General features: G+C 43.1%; 1 protein-coding gene across 1 annotated transcript in view; it reads left to right on the top strand.

The window, feature by feature from the left end:
• The window catches only part of LOC122920530 (C-factor-like), a 52,090-nt gene extending 32,618 nt beyond the window's left edge, over nt 1-19,472 (top strand). Inside the window, exons 3-6 of the mRNA XM_044270105.1 lie at nt 5,145-5,332; nt 11,652-11,816; nt 15,475-15,585; nt 19,276-19,472. Coding sequence (XP_044126040.1) covers nt 5,145-5,332; nt 11,652-11,816; nt 15,475-15,585; nt 19,276-19,389 — 578 coding nt within the window. The 3' untranslated portion in view covers nt 19,390-19,472. The remainder of the gene's footprint in view (nt 1-5,144; nt 5,333-11,651; nt 11,817-15,474; nt 15,586-19,275) is intronic.
• Nucleotides 19,473-19,692: the final 220 nt, after the last annotated feature.

Genomic DNA, 19,692 nt, shown 5'->3' with positions numbered 1-19,692 from the left:
CATCTTCCAAAAGTCTTCTCTTCACTGTGCGTGCAGATGCGCTCACACCTGCCTGCTGCCATTCCTGAGCAAGCTCTGCACTGGTGGCACTTCGATCCCGCAGCTGAATCCTCTTTAGGAGACGATCCTGGCGCTTGCTGGACTTTCTTGGACGCCCTGAAGCCTTCTTAACAAGAATTGAACCTCTTTCCTTGAAGTTCTTGATGATCCTATAAATTGTTGATTGAGGTGCAATCTTAGTAGCCACAATATCCTTGCCTGTGAAGCCAATTTTGTGCAACGCAATGATGGATTGCACGCGTTTCTTTGCAGGTCACCATGGTTAACAATGGAAGAACAATGATTTCAAGCATCACCCTCCTTTTAACAGGTCAAGTCTGCCATTTTAACCCAATCAGCCTGACATAATGATCTCCAGCCTTGTGCGCGTCCACATTCTCACCTGAGTTAACAAAACGATTACTGAAATGATCTCAGCAGGTCCTTTAATGAAGCAATGAAATGCAGTGGAAAGTTTTTTTTGGGATTAAGTTAATTTTCATGGCAAAGAAGGACTATGCAATTCATCTGATCACTCTTCATAACATTCTGGAGTATATGCAAATTGCTATTATAAAAACGTAAGCAGCAACTTTTCCAATTTCCAATATTTATGTAATTCTCAAAACTTTTGGCCACGACTGTAGATGGAAGCGTTACTTGCTGGAGCCCGGTGAGCTGTGGTCCTGTCACTCGGCTCCCTGCGCTCTGTCTCTCCCGCACTGAATGGTGAAGCAGGAAGACTTCTCCCCGCTCCCCCATTCAGCCTGCAGGCACAGATCGCGCTGCCGGCCTGTGTGGGCGGATCCTGCAGCCCGAAAATCTGCATTAGCTCCGCCCACACTGTGCTGCAGAGCGATCTCTGTCTGTATGGGAGAGAGGACTGTGAGCTTCAGGAACGGGACATGGTAAGTAGGTAATGTTTTTTTGGTTTGTTTTTATTTAACAGAGGGCATTTCTACCATGGTGGGGGCACAGAGGGCAAAATTACTACAAAGGGCATTATTACTACTACAGTCGGGGCACAGAGGGCATTACTACTACAAAAGGGGCACAGAGGGCATTACTACCACAAAGGGCATTACTTCTATTAGGGGGCACAATGGGCATTATTACTATAAATGGGATACAATGGGCATTATAACTATGAAGTGGGCACAATGGGCATTACTGCTGTGAAGGAGGCACAGTGAGCATTATTACTATGAAGGGGCACAATGGGCATTACTACTGTGAAGGAGGCACAGTGAGCATTATTACTATGAAGGGGGCACAGAGAACATTACTCTTGTAAAATGGGTGGGCATAACTGTTATGGGGCAATGAGTGGGCATTATTGCTATTAAGAGGCACAGAGGGCATTATTACTGGTATAGGGGCACAGTGAGGGCATGACTACTCTGAAGGGGCACAGAGGGGGCATTATAACTGTGAACGGGGCACAGGTAGAGCATTATTACTTTGAAATGGGCACAGAGAGGGCATAACTACTGTGAGGGAGGCACAAAGAACATTACAACTGTGAAGGGGGCACAATGAAGTGATAAGTACTTTAAAGGGGCACAATGTGGGCATAACTACTGTGAAAGTTGTATAGTGAAGGCATAACTACCTTGAAGGGGCACAATATGGGCATAACTACCATGAGGGGGCACATATCTGGACAAAACTACTCTGAAGGTTGTACAATGAGGGCAATACTACTGTAAGGGGGTACAATTTTGTTAAAGTATTGGTGGGGGGTGCCAGAGAAAGGACACGCCCCGGGTGCCAAACACCCTAGGCACACCACTGCTTCTATCGTGTGCCTGACCTGGGTTTCACCTTTGCTTCTTCAGGGACATGTGCACCACCTTTCGGGGGCATGTCCTTTATACCTAGCAGGTAGTAACTCCTCCCTTTGTATTTCATATTCACATATTACTACTTTGTTTCATTTTTCACCATATCCACATACATTTCTGTCCATAAAATATACACTTCATTGTCTTATCATACTATCAAAAATTACAACCCTCCGAAAGGTATTTATTCTTCCTCCAACCATTTAAAAACTCCAGATTCCTCCTCCTGCAACCACATGTTATAAATAGACCAATAAAAGCCCACACCTACATGTCCATTTATGGTCACATGCTGCTATCCAGCCAATCGGATGTTACTCCCGCTCCTCATTCACAAAAACAGGATCACATGTTGTCTTTCTACTAATGTAAACTGATAAGGTTTGGGAGTAACTATAATGATCTAGCTGCTTTCTAGCTACTAGAGTAATACAAAAACATGTCCGGATCTAATCTTTGTCAGTTGGACCACACATGGTTTTATATCAAATTCTATATTTACCCACCAGGTTGTAGAGTCCCCAGCTTATATATCCACTCTACCTCTCAGCAGTTTATTTTGGCGACAGGATCCTCTCATCGCCATTTATTTCGCACCCACTCTAGTCTCAGAAAAATCAAGCCTGCTGGATTTTTGTTGTGAAAAGTAAAGAGACGCTATGAGTCTCAAGCCCTTTTTTTATGTTCCGGACATGTTCTTGTTTTTAGTTTTCTCATGGTTCATCCCACATACTGGAGTTCACAGGGGACTGTGTTGGAACTTGGTGTCAACAGGAACCACTATGCCTGAGACTTGCAGCGCTCATAGTAGGATCGACAATTTGGAACTAAATATATATATTTTTTTATTTTTTGTTAAATCCCCACCTTTGGATCTTGTCGCATAAAATACCGTCAAATGTGAGGCCTCTTTCACACAAGCAAGTTTTCCGTCTAGATGCAATGTGTGTTGTGAACGGATAGCATCCGGACTGAATCGTCACATGTTCTATATTATGAGGTAGATTTATCAAAACTGGTGTAAAGGAAAACTGGTTTCGTTGCCCATAACAACCAATCAGGTTCCACCTTTCATTTTTCACAGTTCTTTTGGAAAATGAAAGGTGGAATCTGATTAGTTGCTGCAACTAAGTCAGTTTTCTTAGTTTTTTTTTCATGTAGCCCTGGCCCCACAGAAATGAATTGGGCTTGCATGAAAAATGAAGATTGTTGCTGGGAGATGCTGTGTGTTATTATTCAGTTTTTCTTCACGTGTGTAAAAGGCTACATGCACATGACCCTGGTCATTGTGGTCCACAAAAAAATGCTTCTATATTTTTGTGGGGCTACGGAACGGACATACTGATGCAGGCATTTTTTGCAAACCCATTGCAATGAATGGGTCCGCATCCTATCCCCCCCCCCCCCCCCCAAAAAAAATGGAACGGACACGGAAACAAACAACGTCCGTGTGAATGTAGCCAAAAGCACATGAAAAAACTGATTGCATCTGTGCAAGGAAAAAAAACTCTGACCGCAATCATGGATAAAAGTGCTTGATCATGCATACAAAACCATCCATTTTTTCCTGAACAGATCCTGACTCATTCTGTAAATAAGAAATAAGCTTACGTTTTCAGTTTCATATAAAGCTGTCAATAAATTAAACTTTTATTAAAGGATAACTGTCTTTTCATATATGTTGTTGCTGCTGTGGAGATAATCCATAATCACTAACTGGTGTTCACATACCAAGTGTTTAATAAGATTCCGTCCATAGCAACTGCTCCTCACAACACTTCTTTCTGACTATCTTCTCAAGATGGCCGCCGATGCCCTTACCCTGAGACCTCCCTCACAAACCACCCAGAATTCATCCGGCTCATCTCGGGAATGTGCAGCCTCACCCCAACCAATCAGCTTTCTCCAGACTTAAACACGCCCTCTTCCTCCTGAGTAATCACATATTTTTATGGCCAATATTCTAATTGCGAATATCGGCACTATCCCGGTCCGACAGGAACGCGCGCGCCCACTACTACGTGCTACGTCTTCTCTATATAGAAGAGGAGACAGAGGACACCTAGCAATGCTGTTTTAGCCGCACCACCGAAATGCCTGGGGGAGGAAAGAACATGCTGCAATTACTAGACAATTCAATACCTATACAAAAGTATTAACTAGGGAACTAAGGTAAACTTAGGCCTCATGCACACAACCGTTGTGTGCATCCGTGTCCGTTGTTCCCGTTGACTTTCAGTGTGTCCGTTGAAAACTCGGAAAATGCACCGTTTGTCATCCGCGTCCGTGATCAGTGTTTCCTGTCCGTCAAAAAAATAAGACCTGTCCTATTTTTCTGACATTTTCTGACAATGGGTCCATGAAAAAACACGAAGGCACAGAAGATTGTCATCCGTGTCCGTTTTTTTTCCTATCATTTTCAAGGCAAACTTGACTTAGAGTTTTCTTTTTTTTTTTTCACTTTTCTGGTCTGGTGATCCTCCAAAAATCAAGGAAACACACAGAAGAAAAAACAGACACGGATCACGGAACAACAGAACCCCGTTTTGCGGACCATGAAAAAATACTGTTGTGTGCATGAGGCCTTAGTCAGACAAATCCAATTACATAAAATAAAAAAAAATGAGTTATCCTTTAACGTACCTGTTTCAAAGTTCACCACTGAGGCCGCTGACAGTGTGATTGTGTAAGGCCTATGAATGTTTGTGCTTTTACTTCCCAGTACATTTTGGGTAATGTTTCCAATTGATTTGAGGATTCTGGACAGAATTTGTTTGCCTGCATATGCTTCTATATACCTCCTGGCACAGCTGGTGTCAAATTAATGCTGGCTACATCTGCACGCCGATTCAGGCGCTCTCTCTCCAAATCCTGACAGGCCTCTCACCCAGTTAAGCCAGTACTCTCTGCTCTGCACTGATGAGAGGGGTGATCACCCTGAAACAGCTGTCTGCAGATGAGGTGCTGGCTTATCTAATATCTTAGTCATGTCTCAAGGCTTATTGAAAGGGTAGAACATTGACTGATAGGATAGCTGCCTTACATCTGGCGGCATTAGAGGCAGAGCTTGTAAGAACTCCTTTGCGTCCCTTTCTTCCAAGCACTGGGACTACCTGAAAAGCTGATGCAGAAGTTTCCCTTGGTTGGATGTGTATTCAGCACACCAGTGCTAAACATCATGACCCAAGAAGAATGTCTGTCCAAATTAACATTTCTGTGATTTGTTTCTCACCCTTCAAATGTCTCTGTTGGAACTTGCAGACGCCACTGATACAAACAGTGTGAAAGGAGCCGTAGTAGAAGTTGAAAAACATCTGAACGGGTCTGGGTTAAATCTGCTAATAAACAATGCTGGAGTGATGCCACGTGTAAACCTGGACAAGGTGGATGCTGATGATATGATCGATACCTTCAGAACAAATGTGGTTGGACCCATGCAAGTAACCCAGGTACTAGTCGAAGCCGCTACATTTCACTTTGTTTAGTTTTGGAAATGCTGACTAAGGAATTATTCACACACTGTAAAATTCATGTCACTGTTTCTGTAGCATGCACATTCAGGGGGATAGGGTAGTTGTGAAGTATTTTTCTTGCAGTATTTCTATGAATATTCTGCTTACATACCATATTTTGGGGGACTGCATAATGTTCCAATTTAAGATGCAAACAAAATAATTTATTAAAGGGATTCTGTCACCTTGTTTTAGCCTATAGAGATGTGGACGTGCACGCTAGATCGCCGCTAGCATGTCCGCAATATACCTGTCCCATAAGCTCTGTGTGGTTTTATGTAAAAATGATTTTTTAAAGAATATATATAAATCAGCCTGGTAAGGAGCCCAAGGGGCTCAGCACTGCCCAGCACTGCCTGCGTTATCCGAAACTCCCCCTTTCGTCACAGTTAGATCGCCGTAATCTCGCAATGCGTGAGCTCGTGCATGCGCAGTTCCTTCCCTGAGGCTGATGCCAGCACAGGGAAGGAACACTATGCTGGCACTGCGCATGCGCGAGCTCGCACATCGCGAGATTAAGGCAATCTAACTGTGAGCAAGGAGGAGATTCGGAGGACATAGGCGGTGCTGGGCTCCTTCACAGGGGGGCGTGGCTGGGCACCAGGAAGGTTCATACAGCCCCTTGGGCTCCTTATCAGGCTCATTTACAATATATATATATATATATATATATATATATATACATATATATATCATTTTTTAAACACAATAAAAGGACACGGCGCTATGGGACAGGTATATTGCGGACATGCTAGCGGCGATCTAGCCGTGCATGTCCGCAGCTCTATAGGCTAAAACGAGGTGACAGAATCCCTTCAAAATATTCTCTTGTATCATTCACCACGGTTTCCACTTTCCAGTATTTTATCTATTTTTACTCTTGCACATCGTGTGAGTAGAGGGCCTCATGCATGTGACCATATTTTTCTTCAGTGTGCTGTACCTTTTTTAAAAGGATAGTGCGCTGACCCAGACAAGTCAATTGGGCTATTCACAAATCCTTTTCTGTTTTTCATGGATCCATCTGTCCAGTACAGGAATATCCCCACTCGCCACCATTTTACCTATTTTTATTCTTGTGCATTGTGTGAATATAAGGCCTCATGTAGACAAAACGGATAAAATGTGCGTGCAAATCCATCCTGAACAGACCCTGTCTCATTTTTATATTGCTGGTGTGAAATAAGCCCAAGCTGTTATCAAATGAAACTTTTATTAATGTATACCTCTCGGATTCAAAGTAGTGACTACTGAGGCCGCTGCAACATGCACCATATTACAACTCTGTACAATCTCTGACAAGCGAACAGAGTTCTTGAGCAGGGAGGCCTCCTTCACACGTCAGTGATTGTGAGCCAAAACCAGGACTGGAGCCTCCACAGACACAAGGTATAAGCCACGGGTCCGTATGTGAGCAATCTGCTCTCCGGCAGCCGGCTGCTGATTATAGCTGTCTCTGTCTTTCATATATGTAATTGTATTTCTCTTAAAGGACACAAATCAATGGTGGAACAATGAAGTAGACTGCCATATGAAAACTCTGACTGTTTGTGTTATCTCAACACTTTCCCAATATAGAATATAAATTTCATATGGCAGTCTACTTCATTGTTCAACCATTGATTTGTCTCCATAAAGAGAAATACAAGGACGCTGCAGCGCTTTACATAGCTGAAAGATGGCGACAGCTACAACTAGGAGCCGGCTGCTGGAGATCGGGATACTCGTGGACAGACATGTGGCTTAAGCATGTTAATGCTCCGTGTCTCTGCTGTCCAGAGCGCGGCTTGGCTGTTTTTCACGCAGCAGATTCCACGCACGGCATCCGCTCGTGTGAAAGAGCCCTTACAGTTTTGGAATGTATTGGATAACACTGGCAGCATTATGTCAGGCAGGGCAAGAATAGGGACACTGTAGTTTTTTTTACTGGGGTTCATTTTTATGAATACTATTAAAGGTTATGTTTTATGGGTTAATTTTAGTTTCTGCTGTGACGCCACTAATTCATTACCTCTGGTTGACATCCTGACTTTACTGACAGCTGACTGGTCAGATCTGTGATTTCTATGACTATTGAAGACAAGTTGTGCTCTATGAATATTTATTAATTAACTGGGCCATCAAATACATAAACCTTATTGGCATCACTATATAAATCAACATATGTGGCATTAAACATAAAACTATGCCTATAGATGGACATTCATTTTAATAACTATATAAACTGAGTGGACTACATTTTTTATGTTTATATTCATTTTTAACTATATTTTTTACATATATTTTTCATCAATTTTTTCTATTTTACTGCAAGGGCCCAACGATAATTATTACAGTGAGGGATTAAATGTAATAACTATATAATTTATCCCTTTATCATCTAATCTATCAGTCATTCTGAACTAATGTTTTAATAAATACAATATAGTAATATAGCATGTTTCAGGTGTGTGAGTGCCAGCTTTATTCTTTATACACTTTTCTATTGCAATACCTGACCTTTCGGTCGGCCAATAAGCTTTCCATTATTGCAATAACAGTGAGCCGCTATCCAGTGTCGGTAATCTCAATTCCCAGATCCTAAATAAATCAGAATCCCAAGGTGACCTTGGCAGACGGTGCTAATTCTCTTGCACAAACATTTCATTTTCTGGTCAAATAAGTAGGATAATACCTTGTACACATATTTCAGACTTGTCTCCTTGTTCAGTCTATCAGATGACAATGAAAAGGTCTCCCACAAACATTCCAGATAAATCTCCAATTTATGCATAGGTAAGGATGGTTTAATCAGACACAATGAATTCCAAATGATTAGAGTTTCCATATTCACACTTTTATAAGTTAAAATGTTGGATCCGCGCTAGTATGACATACCGTACTAAGAGGTAAGAATAATGCTGAACTTCGAGTCTGCTGTTCCTCTTGTTCTTTATTTCCTTGTTGTAGGAAGCAGCGCTTGTATCTCTGAACCCACGGACAGACTCAGCAGCTCATTTATCACACCTTTAAAAGGAACGTGAAAGTGATATTTTCATACGAATTAACTAATAAAGCGTTTGTTGTTTGTAATGCAATCATGTGCAAATAAATACCGCTCACATTAGAAAAAACACAGGATGCCCCAGAAAAAGTGGAGCGAGACCTGGGTCAGACGAGAGATCCTGCTAGATGTGACTATTGAGTACACAATCTTGTAAGTGGAATAAAGTGCATTGGAGAATTTTATATAGGAGTCTGTGCTATGTTAAAGGGAGTCTTTCACCTAAACTGACCATTATAGAACACTACCACCATGATCTGCATTATAGTCCCCATATTGGAATGCTACTTACCGTATAGCTGTCCATCACTTATTGAATAAAAGTTTTTTTTGTTTTTGTTTTTACGAAAATAAGCGACGGACAGCTATACGGTAAGTAGCATTCCAATATGGGGACTATAATGCAGATCATGGTGTTAGTGTTCTATAATGGTCAGTTTAGGTGAAAGACTCCCTTTAACATAGCACAGACTCCTATATAAAATTCTCCAATGCACTTTATTCCACTTACAAGATTGTGTACTCAATAGTCACATCTAGCAGGATCTCTCGTCTGACCCAGGTCTCGCTCCGCTTTTTCTGGGGCATCCTGTGTTTTTTCTAATGTGAGCGGTATTTATTTGCACATGATTTCATTACAAACAACAAACGCTGTATTAGTTAATTCGTACAAAAATATCACATTCACGTTCCTTTTAAAAGGTGTGATAAATGAGCTCCTGAGTCTGTCCGTGGGTTCAGAGATACAAGCGCTGCTTCCCACAACAAGGAAATAAAGAGCAAGAGGAACAGCAGACTTGAAGTTCAGCATTATTCTTACCTCTTAGTACGGTATGTCATACTAGCGCGGATCCAACATTTTAACTTATAAGCTTGTCACAAAGGGAGTCGGACCTACTTCCTAAAAGTGCTGCTGATTAGGAGTACCATCCCAGGAACACCAATCGCTTATATTCACACTTTTTTCACTTAAAAAAGCCAGGTAGCAGAAATAAAATATGAGAACGTTTATCAAAGCCAAAAACTGGTGCAATCAGATGTGTGTGTGAAAGTACTGTTAGGGCGCTGTTAGGAGTGCTGTTAGAGCTGCAGGTAGTGCACCATGATTACCGCGAGCTGCCAGGTCTCACCTGATTTTTCTACGTGAAACAGAGGTAAAGTCCAGTGCCACCTGGCAATTGGCTCTAACTTTGGTATAGTACGGTACATGCGGCTCGAGCCACACATCTCGTAGCACCCATAGATATAGTAACCCGAAACACACAACAGGTAGCCAATTTCTAGTGCATGGCCAAGTCTGCAAGAGTGAAATTCACTGAATGCTCTGGCTTCCCTGCTCTGGTCTCTCCTAAATGATGCCTATATCCGCTAATAGGGGACATATGTTATCCCAGAGGTGTAGCTAGCCCCCCGCCCCCCCCCCCCAACTGTAGTTATGTCCTCCTTGTGGCCTGATTGCAAATCTGCCGTTCCCAGCCTAAACAGGCTCACAATGCAGTCACACACATACATCGTGCTGCAGGGCTGTGCAGGAGGCTGATTCCTGGGCTTTCACTGCTTCTCCCACAGCCAGCAGCGCAATGTGGTCCTGCTGGGGAGCGGGGGAGCTCAGCAGAACAGTGAAGCTGGGAGTGTGTGAGATTATGAAACGGCTCTTATTGCATTAACACTGTTATTTTGCTGTTTGGCCACAAGAGGCCGCTGTTTCACCACACAGCTAAACAGACTGCTCAGATTTATATTTTCATAGGAGGTGCAGCTGTGTGTCTAGACTCGGAAGGAAGCTGGCGTCCATCTTAGGCTACTTTCACACTGGTGTTTTGGCTTTCTGTTTGTGAGATCCGTTCAGGGCTCTCACAAGCGGTCGCAAACTGATCAGTTTTGCCCTAATGCATTCTGAATGGAAAAGGATCCGCTCAGAATGCATCAGTTTGCCTTCGTTCTGTCTCCATTCCGCTTTGGCGGTGGACACCAAAACGCTGCAAGCAGCGTTTTGGTGTCCGTCTGATGAAACTGAGCCAAGCGGATCCGTCCTGACACACAATGTAAGTCAATAGGGACAGATCCGATTTCTATGACACAATCTGGCACAATAGAAAACTGATCCGTCTATTGACTTTCAATGGAGTTCAAGACGTCTTGGCTATGTTAAAGATAATACAAACGGTTCCGTTCTGAAAGGATGCATGCGGTTGTATGACCTGAACGGATCCGTCTGTGCAGATCCAAGACTGATCCACAGCAAACGCGAGTGTGAAAGTAGCCTTAGTTGCAGACTGGAAAAGTGTGAGATAGAAGAAATCCATTAACATCCAAGCATGGAGTCGCCCTTTTGCGACCAGGTCTGCAGGGAGAGCGTGCACGCACCTCAATATAAGATTGCCGCCTAAATACTAGAGACTGAGATCAAACCTGCCGGTAGTTAGTTAGTTGGTGTTGCAGAGTGGCTGGCTACCAAGAATTGTTGCTTGTTTATCACAAGGACTTATCAGTTAAAGTTTTGGTTTGCTCCGGAGAACAGAGAGGACTTCACCATAATCTCCAGTTACCCCAGCGTGTTTATTGGGAGTGATATATATTGGGCACGTGCCACATTACAGTTTGGGAAAAGAGAGGGGGATAGTACTGTATAGTCTGGTAAGATTGTAAGCTGCTGTGTTGCTCCATGGGCTAGCCTGTATCTCACACACACACACGATTGTTCCTAACAGGTATGGCGAGGCAGAGTTGGCTCTGCTCGCAGTAGGTAAATTGCGCAAGTGTTTTCCTGCTACCATCGTAGGGCGCCGAGCTGTGCGACACAGGGGTCTCAGCCTCCAGGCTGAGTATATGTAATCTGATTTTATCTTCACTGCATTTGGGAGTGTGTTTGATATCCCGTGACAGCAAAATAAAGTCTGTTCTACAAGAGCTGGTGTCAGTCCTTTTCCTTGTTCGTGACTTTTCTGTATCCTGGGGAGCCCACCCCGGTACATTGCTTACAAGTGGACGGCTCCCTGCTCACTATGTAAATCATTGAACCATCTGCTTCACCATGTAAATCACTGAACTGCTCAGGTACGCCACCAAGCCTCTGCACCTGGGGCACATGTGCGACGGCTGTCCCCCCTCACTACATCCCTGGTTGTCCTGAAAGTAAAACCCTGTTAACATGAGATCAGTGTTGCTGTTCATAAAGAAAAAAATTGTCCTAATGTTTATGTTCACTTCTAGGCTTTTTATCCATTGCTGAAGAAATCTGCAGAAAATAATGCACAGGAGCCTTTAGGCTGCAAGAGGGCAGCTCTGGTGAATGTGTCATCTTTGCTGGGCTCTATTGAAAAAACCTCATTGACCTTTGATGTTGAAAAACAAGTTGTATCCTACCGAATCAGCAAGGTATAGTCAATGGTGCCTGTTATGTGATTCCAAGTAAAATGTTTGTGTCAAGAGAACACTCCCAGAGATGCTGATTGGCCGAGAGCAACGGCAGGGATTTCTCAACAATGCTCCTACCCAAGGTTCATCTTGTGCGGGCTACATGACGTTTACACAGGACAATCTGCTGCCAGCAAACTATAATTTTATGTGCCACCTAAAAGAAAGGTTTAGCTAGTTCGTCAGGTGATCTGTGGCACATTTAAATGGGGCAATTATGGATAATTTCACCAATCCACGGCCTCTGTAGCTAATATACAGTCATGTGAAAAAATTAGGACACCCTTTGAAAGCATGTGGTTTTTTGTAACATTTTTAATAAAAGGTTATTTCATCTCCGTTTCAACAATACAGAGAGATTAAAGTAATCCGACTAAACAAAGAAAACTGAAGAAAAGTCTTTTCAAGATCTTCTGTAAATGTCATTCTACAAAAATGCCTATTCTAACTGAGGAAAAAGATAGGACACCCTTGCCCCTAATAGCGAGTGTTACCTCCTTTGGCTGAAATAACTGCAGTGAGACGGTTCTTGTAGCCATCTACCAGTCTTCGACATCGGTCTGAGGAAATTTTACCCCACTCCTCAATGCAGAACTTTTTCAGCTGTGAGATGTTTGAGGGGTTTCTTGCACGTACAGCCCTTTTCAAGTCACCCCACAGCATCTCAATGGGATTCAAATCTGGACTTTGACTTGGCCATTCCAGGACTCTCCATTTCTTCTTTTTCAGCCAATCTTTGGTTGATTTACTAGTATGTTTTGGGTCATTGTCATGTTGCATGGTCCAGTTCCGCTTCAGCTTTAATTTTCTAACTGATGGTCTCACATGTTCTTCAAGCACCTTCTGATACACAGTAGAATTCATCGTGGATTCTATGATGGTGAGCTGACCAGGTCCTGCTGCAGCAAAGCAGCCCCAAACCATGACACTTCCACCTCCATGCTTCACAGTTGGTATGAGGTTCTTTTCTTGGAATGCTGTGTTTGGTTTACGCCAAACATGTCCTCTGCTGTTGTGTCCAAATAATTCAATTTTGGACTCATCTGTCCAAAGAACATTATTCCAGAAGTCCTGGTCTTTGTCAACTTTATCTCTGGCAAATGTCAGTCTGGCCTCGATGTTTCTCTTGGAAAGCAAAGGTTTCCTCCTTGCACACCTCCCATGCAAGTTAAACTTGTACAGTCTCTTTCTGATTGTAGAGGCATGTACTTCTACATCAACAGTAGCCAGAGCCTGCTGTAGTTCTCGAGATGACACTTTAGGGTTTTTGGAGACCTCTTTTAGCATCTTGCGGTCTGCTCTTGGGGTGAACTTGCTGGGGCGACCAGTCCTGGGCATGTTGGCAGTTGTTTTGAAAGCCCTCCACTTGTAGACTATCTTCCGGACAGTGGAATGGCTGATTTCAAAATCTTTTGAGATCTTTTTAAATCCCTTCCCAGACTCATAGGCTGCTACAATCTTTTTTCTGAAGTCCTCTGACAGCTCTTTTGCTCTCACCATGGTGCTCACTCTCACTTCAACAGTCAGGAGCACACCAAACTAAATGTCTGAGGTTTAAATAGGGCAAGCCTCATTCAACATGCAGAGTAACGATCTACTAATTATGTGCACCTGGTGTGATATACCTGTGTGAGATCTGAGCCAATTTAAGAGGGAATACATGTGAGGGTGTCCTATCTTTTTCCTCAGTTAGAATAGGCATTTTTGTAGAATGACATTTACAGAAGATCTTGAAAAGACTTTTCTTCAGTTTTCTTTGTTTAGTTGGATTACTTTAATCTCTCTGTATTGTTGAAACGGAGATGAAATAACCTTTTATTAAAAATGTTACAAAAAACCACATGCTTTCAAAGGGTGTCCTAATTTTTTCACATGACTGTATATATATATATATATATATATATATATAATATATATATATACTGTGTGTGTGTATATATATATATATATCATTTTATTTATTTTTTCTCAATTTGTTAAGAGTTACAGCATTAACAGATCTTCAAGCAGAGGTTGCAGTGACGCCTTTACAGGCATCATTGGCTCCCGCGAATGCTTTGAAATTAGTATATTCTTTATGTATGAGCTATGAATGAAATAATTTTTGTGGCTTAGTATGAGGGGTAAAATATGAAAACGTTTTGGATGAGTGTTTTATTAAATGTGTTAAAAGTGAAATTCACACTTCAGTGTTTGTGCTGTCCATACAGTGTATTCACTGAGAAAGCCACCAGCATGGATCACATGTATCCATAGGGCACCACTGACCCATGTACTGTATGCCAAAAGAATGCCTTTTTCGCACACATACGTCAGAGTGGTATACATTGAATAGTGTAGTTTAGTGTCATTTTCACAGACCCCTCCTGCAGACATTGTATACCAAGCAATTTTAGTTTTTTTATAATGGGAGTGAATGGGTGACATTGATTGTATACGGCGGTGTGCCTAGGGTGTTTGGCACCCGGGGCGGCTCCTTTCTCTGGCAAATTCCCTCCCCCAATACTTTTAAAATATTGTACCCTCTCACAGTAGTATTGCCCTCATTGTACAACCTTCACAGTAGTTTTGTACAGATGTGTGCCCCCTCACAGTAGTTATGCCCTCTTTGTGCCCCTTTCACAGTTGTAATGCCCTCTGTGCCTCTTCACAGAAATAATCCCCAATGTGCCCCCTTCATAGTAATAATCCCTATTGTGCCCCCTTTATAGTAATAATGCCCACTGTGCTCCCTTCATAGTAATAATGCCCATTGTGCCCCTTTACATTAATAAAGCCCATTGTGCCCCCTTAATAGTAGTAATGCCCACTGTGCTAGTAATGCCCATCTGTGCCCCCTTAATAGTAGAAATCCCCATTGTGCCCCCTTCACAGTAATAATGCCCACTGTGCCCGGTTCACAGAAATAATGCCCTCTGGCTCTGTGCCCCCTCCATAGCAGAAATGCCCATTGTGCCCCATTCACATTAGTAATGCCTTCTGTGCCCCCTCCATAGTAATAAAGTCTTCTGTGCCTGCAGGCACAGATCACTCTGCAGCACTGTGTGGGCGGAGCTTATGCAGATTTCCGGGCTGCAGGCTCAGACCACACAGGCCGGCAGCGCGATCTGTGTCTGCGGGCTGAATGGTGGAGCGGGGAGAAGTCTGCCTGCTTCACCATTCTGTTCGCCGGCGGCCTGAAGGAGGGGAGGAGCGCGGGGAGCTCAGAGGTGAGTGACAGGACTGCAATGAGCGCATCCATCTGTATTGATGGGAGCACTCATTGCTTCTGGCACCCCCCTGAGAGCTGGCACCCAGGGTGCATGTCCGACTTTTTAGTCCGGCAGCCTCTCACCGCGAACTGCAGTACTGCGCTGGAGCTCCGCCCCCGTCCCCATTATAGTCAATGGGGACGGAGCGGCGGTCTGGCGGCACGGCGAAATAGCGGAAGGACGGATCCGACAGGGTGAACAGCCTGTTGGATCCATCCTGCCGCGAGTGTGAAAGTACCCTAAACCTCAGACATACACTGCAGTGTGAACAGAGCCTAGGGACAGCACACACACTTCCTGAATAAATGTTACTATTACAACTATGTTACACTTTATTTTGCTGACATATTTAGCACCTTTTTTTACAGGCCGCTCTGAATATGCTTACGCGTTTGCAATCTGAATCATACAAGAAGGATGGTATTATTTGTACAGCTCTTCACCCTGGCTGGGTTAAAACAGAAATGGGAACTGAGCGGGTGAGTTACATAGTACAGTTTAAAAAAGACATATGTCCATCAAGTTCAATCAAGGGGATGTGGATGAATGGAATGGGTGGCATGGTCTATACAAGTGTATTGCTGTACAGCGGCGGCACGAAGCGCACAGCGTCATAGCAACCAATGACGCTGTGCGCTCCTGCACTCGGGAGGATGCCAGTCCGGTATCTTGCGGACCGTGTTCCACGGACGTCTGCATGAGGCTTAAGGAATGACTTTTTGCCAGGGGCTGGCGAAGCTTTCGGTTCAGGTGCACGGACTGCCAGATGCTGCGCCTAATTTATGACAAGGCATATGTTTTGTCATAAATGAGGCGCAGCATCTGCCACATAGCCTTTTGGAGTTCACAGTATACATTTTATAGTAGTGAACCTGATTATTTAGCTTTAACCCTTTAGCAGTGATGGGTCGCTGCATGTATACTCAATTGGAGGTCATTAATAGCGACAAATTTGCACGTTATGACATAGACATACTTCTGTAAAACACACGTCTGCAGTAATGTGCACTATGCATACAACTTCACACACAGTAGCCATGTTTTTGTAATTTCCTTGATGCCCCTGGGATATTAAGCACAGTATTTCTTCCTGCACAGTACTTGTAGCACGTTCTATACATCAAATACAAGCATTTGGGTACGACTCAGACTGACAGTGTGGCCTGCTTGCATTTTCCCAGTGGGTCTCTTCCAATATATTGCAATTAGTGGTTTTAATGGCAGTGCTCCAGGTGGTTAACCTGTTGGGGATACATGACGTACCGGTACGGCATGATGTCCCGGTACTTAAGGACTGAGCAGGGACCCTGGGACAATGCGCGGGGAGTCCGGCGGAACGCCCCCCCCCCCCATCCCATGTCGGCGCTACCTTCCTGTGACATGCCTGTGAGATCCAGACCCCTGGATCTCGCAGGCCGGAAGCTGTATGAGTAATACACACAGTATTACTCATACAGCCAATGCATTCCAATGCAGAAGTATTGGAATGCATTGTAAAGGGAATTAGACCCCCAAAAGTTGAAGTCCCAAAGTGGAACAAAAAATAAAGTGAAAAAAAGTTTAAAAATATAAAGTTTTCCCCGCCAAAAAATTAAGTTTCAAGTAAAAATAAACAAAAACGTCATTTTCCCCAAATAAAGTAAAATAATATTGGTCAAAAATAGGGGAAAAAAAAGGGGGCTTCAAATGGGACATGGTTTAAAAAATAAATAAAAATGTCCAGCCTTCCAAAAACCGTATGGCATTCCTTTCCTTCAGCGCCCTGCCATGTGCCCGTACAGCAGTTTACGACCACATATGGGGTGTTTCTGTAAACTACAGAATCAGGGTCATAAATATTGAGTTTTGTTTGGCTGTTAACCCTTGCTTTGTAAATGGAAACAAAATTATTAAAATGGAAAATCTGCCAAAAAGTAAAATTTTTAAATTGTATCTCTATTTTCCATTAATTCTTGTGGAACACCTAAAGGGTTAACGACGTTTGTAAAATCAGTTTTGAATACCTTGAGGGGTGGTTTCTATTATGTAAGCCTCACAAAGTGACTGCAGACCTGAACTGGTCCTTTAAAAAGTGGGTTTTTGAAAAAAAAATGTTTTAAAAGTTTTGCTTCTAAACTTCTAATCCTTGTAACATCCCCAAAAAATAAAATGTCATTCCCAAAATGATGCAAACATGAATTAGACATATGGGGAATGTAAAGTAATAACATGTAAAGTATATTTGGTATTTTTATAAAAAAAAAAAATGTTGACTCCATTTTACCAGTGTCATGAAGTACAATATGTGACGAGAAAAAACAATCTCAGAACGGCCTGGATAAGTCAAAGCATTTTAAAGTTATCACCACATAAAGTGACACTGACCAGATTTGCAAAAAATGGCCTGGTCCTTAAGGTGAAAACGAGCCCAGTCCCTAAGGGGTTAAAGGGACACTGTGACCTGGATTTCACTTACTGAGCTATTAACATCACCACATCAGTTTCCACTATTTATATTACAATATACTAGTATTACTGCCCTGTGTCTTGTACTTTTTGTTAATATGCTAATTACCTCAATAAGGAGCCCAAGGGGCTGTCCCTCCGGCTGTTGGAGCCCAGCACCGCCCCACTGCTAATTTATTCACTGCTCATCGCCGACATAATGTGTTTGTTGCGGCCAAAATCTCGCGCATTTCCGGGTCAAGCAAAGCTGGCGCATGCGCACTTCGTTCTGTGAGGCCGATGCCTGGACACCGCGCGGGCACTGACATGAGTATCCACGGCGCATGTGCGAGATTTCGGGCAGCGCCTTAATCGGTGTGATGAGACTTAGGCCTCATGCACACGACCGTTGTGTGCATCCGCGGCCGTTGTTCCGTTTTCCGTTTTTTTTTTCAGCTGACCCATTGACTTTCAATGGGTCCGTGGAAAGATCGGAAAATGCTCCGTTTGGCATCCGCGGCCGTGATCCGTGTTTCCAGTCCGTGAAAAAATAAGACCTGTCCTATTTTTTTCACGGACAACGGTTCACGGACCCATTCAAGTCAAAGGGTCCGTGAAAAATCACGGCTGCACACAAGATTGTCATCTGCGTCCGTGATCCGTGTCAGTTTTTTCCTATCATTTCAAAGGCAAACTTGACTTAGATTTTTTTTTTCATTTTTCATGTCCGTGGATCCTCCAAAAATCAAGGAAGACACACGGAAGAAGGAAGACACGGATCACGGAACAACGGAAACCATTTTTGCGGACCGCAAAAAAAAAGTCCGTGTGCATGAGGCCTTATATGTATTGTTTATTTTCAAATCCTCCATCCCATCTATAAGCCTATGTACTGACATCCATAAATTACAGAACCCCAAAAACTTTTTTACCTATTTGAAGAGAACCTGACTGCAAAATGCAATCTGCAGGCAGCTTGTTATAGACCTGAAGGAGCTGATCAGATATATGCTATAGTATTGTCAGAAAATATTCAGTAAAATGTTTAATGTATACATTTAAATATCTGCTATTTGTAATTTCATTGTTCACCGGGCAGGAAGGTGGAGTAGGAAAACTGGAGTAGCATTTCTAGACAACAATGGCAAACAACCTGTGGCATTTGATAAATGTGGCATAACGTATGCCAACACAGGCCTAAGCAAAAAATTACTTCAAATATTCCCCTTATGATAAATTTCCACCATAACATCTAAGGCTACTTTCACACTTGCATTTGGTGCGGATCCGTCATGGATCTGCACAGACGGATCCGTTCAGATAATACAACCGTCTGCATCTATTCAGAACGGATCAGTTTGTATTATCTCTAACATAGCCAAGATGGATCAGTCTTAAACACCATTAAAAGTCAATAGAGGACGGGTCCGTTTTCGATTGTGCCAGTGAAAACGGACCCGTCCCTATTGACTTGCATTGCGTGTCAGAACGGATCCGTTTGCCTCAGTTTCATCAGACGTACACCAAAAAGCAACAAGCAGCGTTATGGTGTCCACCTCCAAAGCGGAATGGAGACGGAACGGAGGCAAACTGAGCAGGTCCTTTTTTCCATTCAGAATGCATTAGGGCAAAACTGATCCGTTCTGGAGCGCTTGTGAGAGCCCTGAACAGATCTCAAAACGTCAGTGTGAAAGGAGCCTAATAATAATATTTTTAAACAGTATGTTCTTTTTTTTTTTTTCTAGGCTCCCCTGACAACTGATGAAAGTGCAACTGGAATTATGGAAGTTCTTAATTCTCTCTCTGAGAAACAAAATGGCATTTTGGTCTGCTGGGATGGAAGTGTACTGCCCTGGTGAGACCGTGAAGATTCAATGTCCACCTGCATGTCATCTCTATAATGAAAACATCTGAAAATAAATGCTAGTGTTATGTAAGAAGACACCATCGCAATTGTCATCATTTCAAAGCATTAGGCTGGTTTCACACAGGCGTTGCGGGAAAATGTGCGGGTGCGTTGCGGGAACACGCACGATTTTTCTGCGCGAGTGCAAAACATTGTAACGCGTTTTGCACTCGCGTGAGAAAAATCGCGCATGTTTGGTACCCAAACCCGAACTTCTTCACAGAAGTTCAGGCTTGGGATCGGTGTTCTGTAGATT

Source organism: Bufo gargarizans, chromosome 10 (genome assembly GCF_014858855.1).
Source record: "Bufo gargarizans isolate SCDJY-AF-19 chromosome 10, ASM1485885v1, whole genome shotgun sequence".
Classification (NCBI taxonomy): Eukaryota; Metazoa; Chordata; class Amphibia; order Anura; family Bufonidae; genus Bufo; species Bufo gargarizans.
This window is presented reverse-complemented; position numbering and strand designations above follow the sequence as displayed.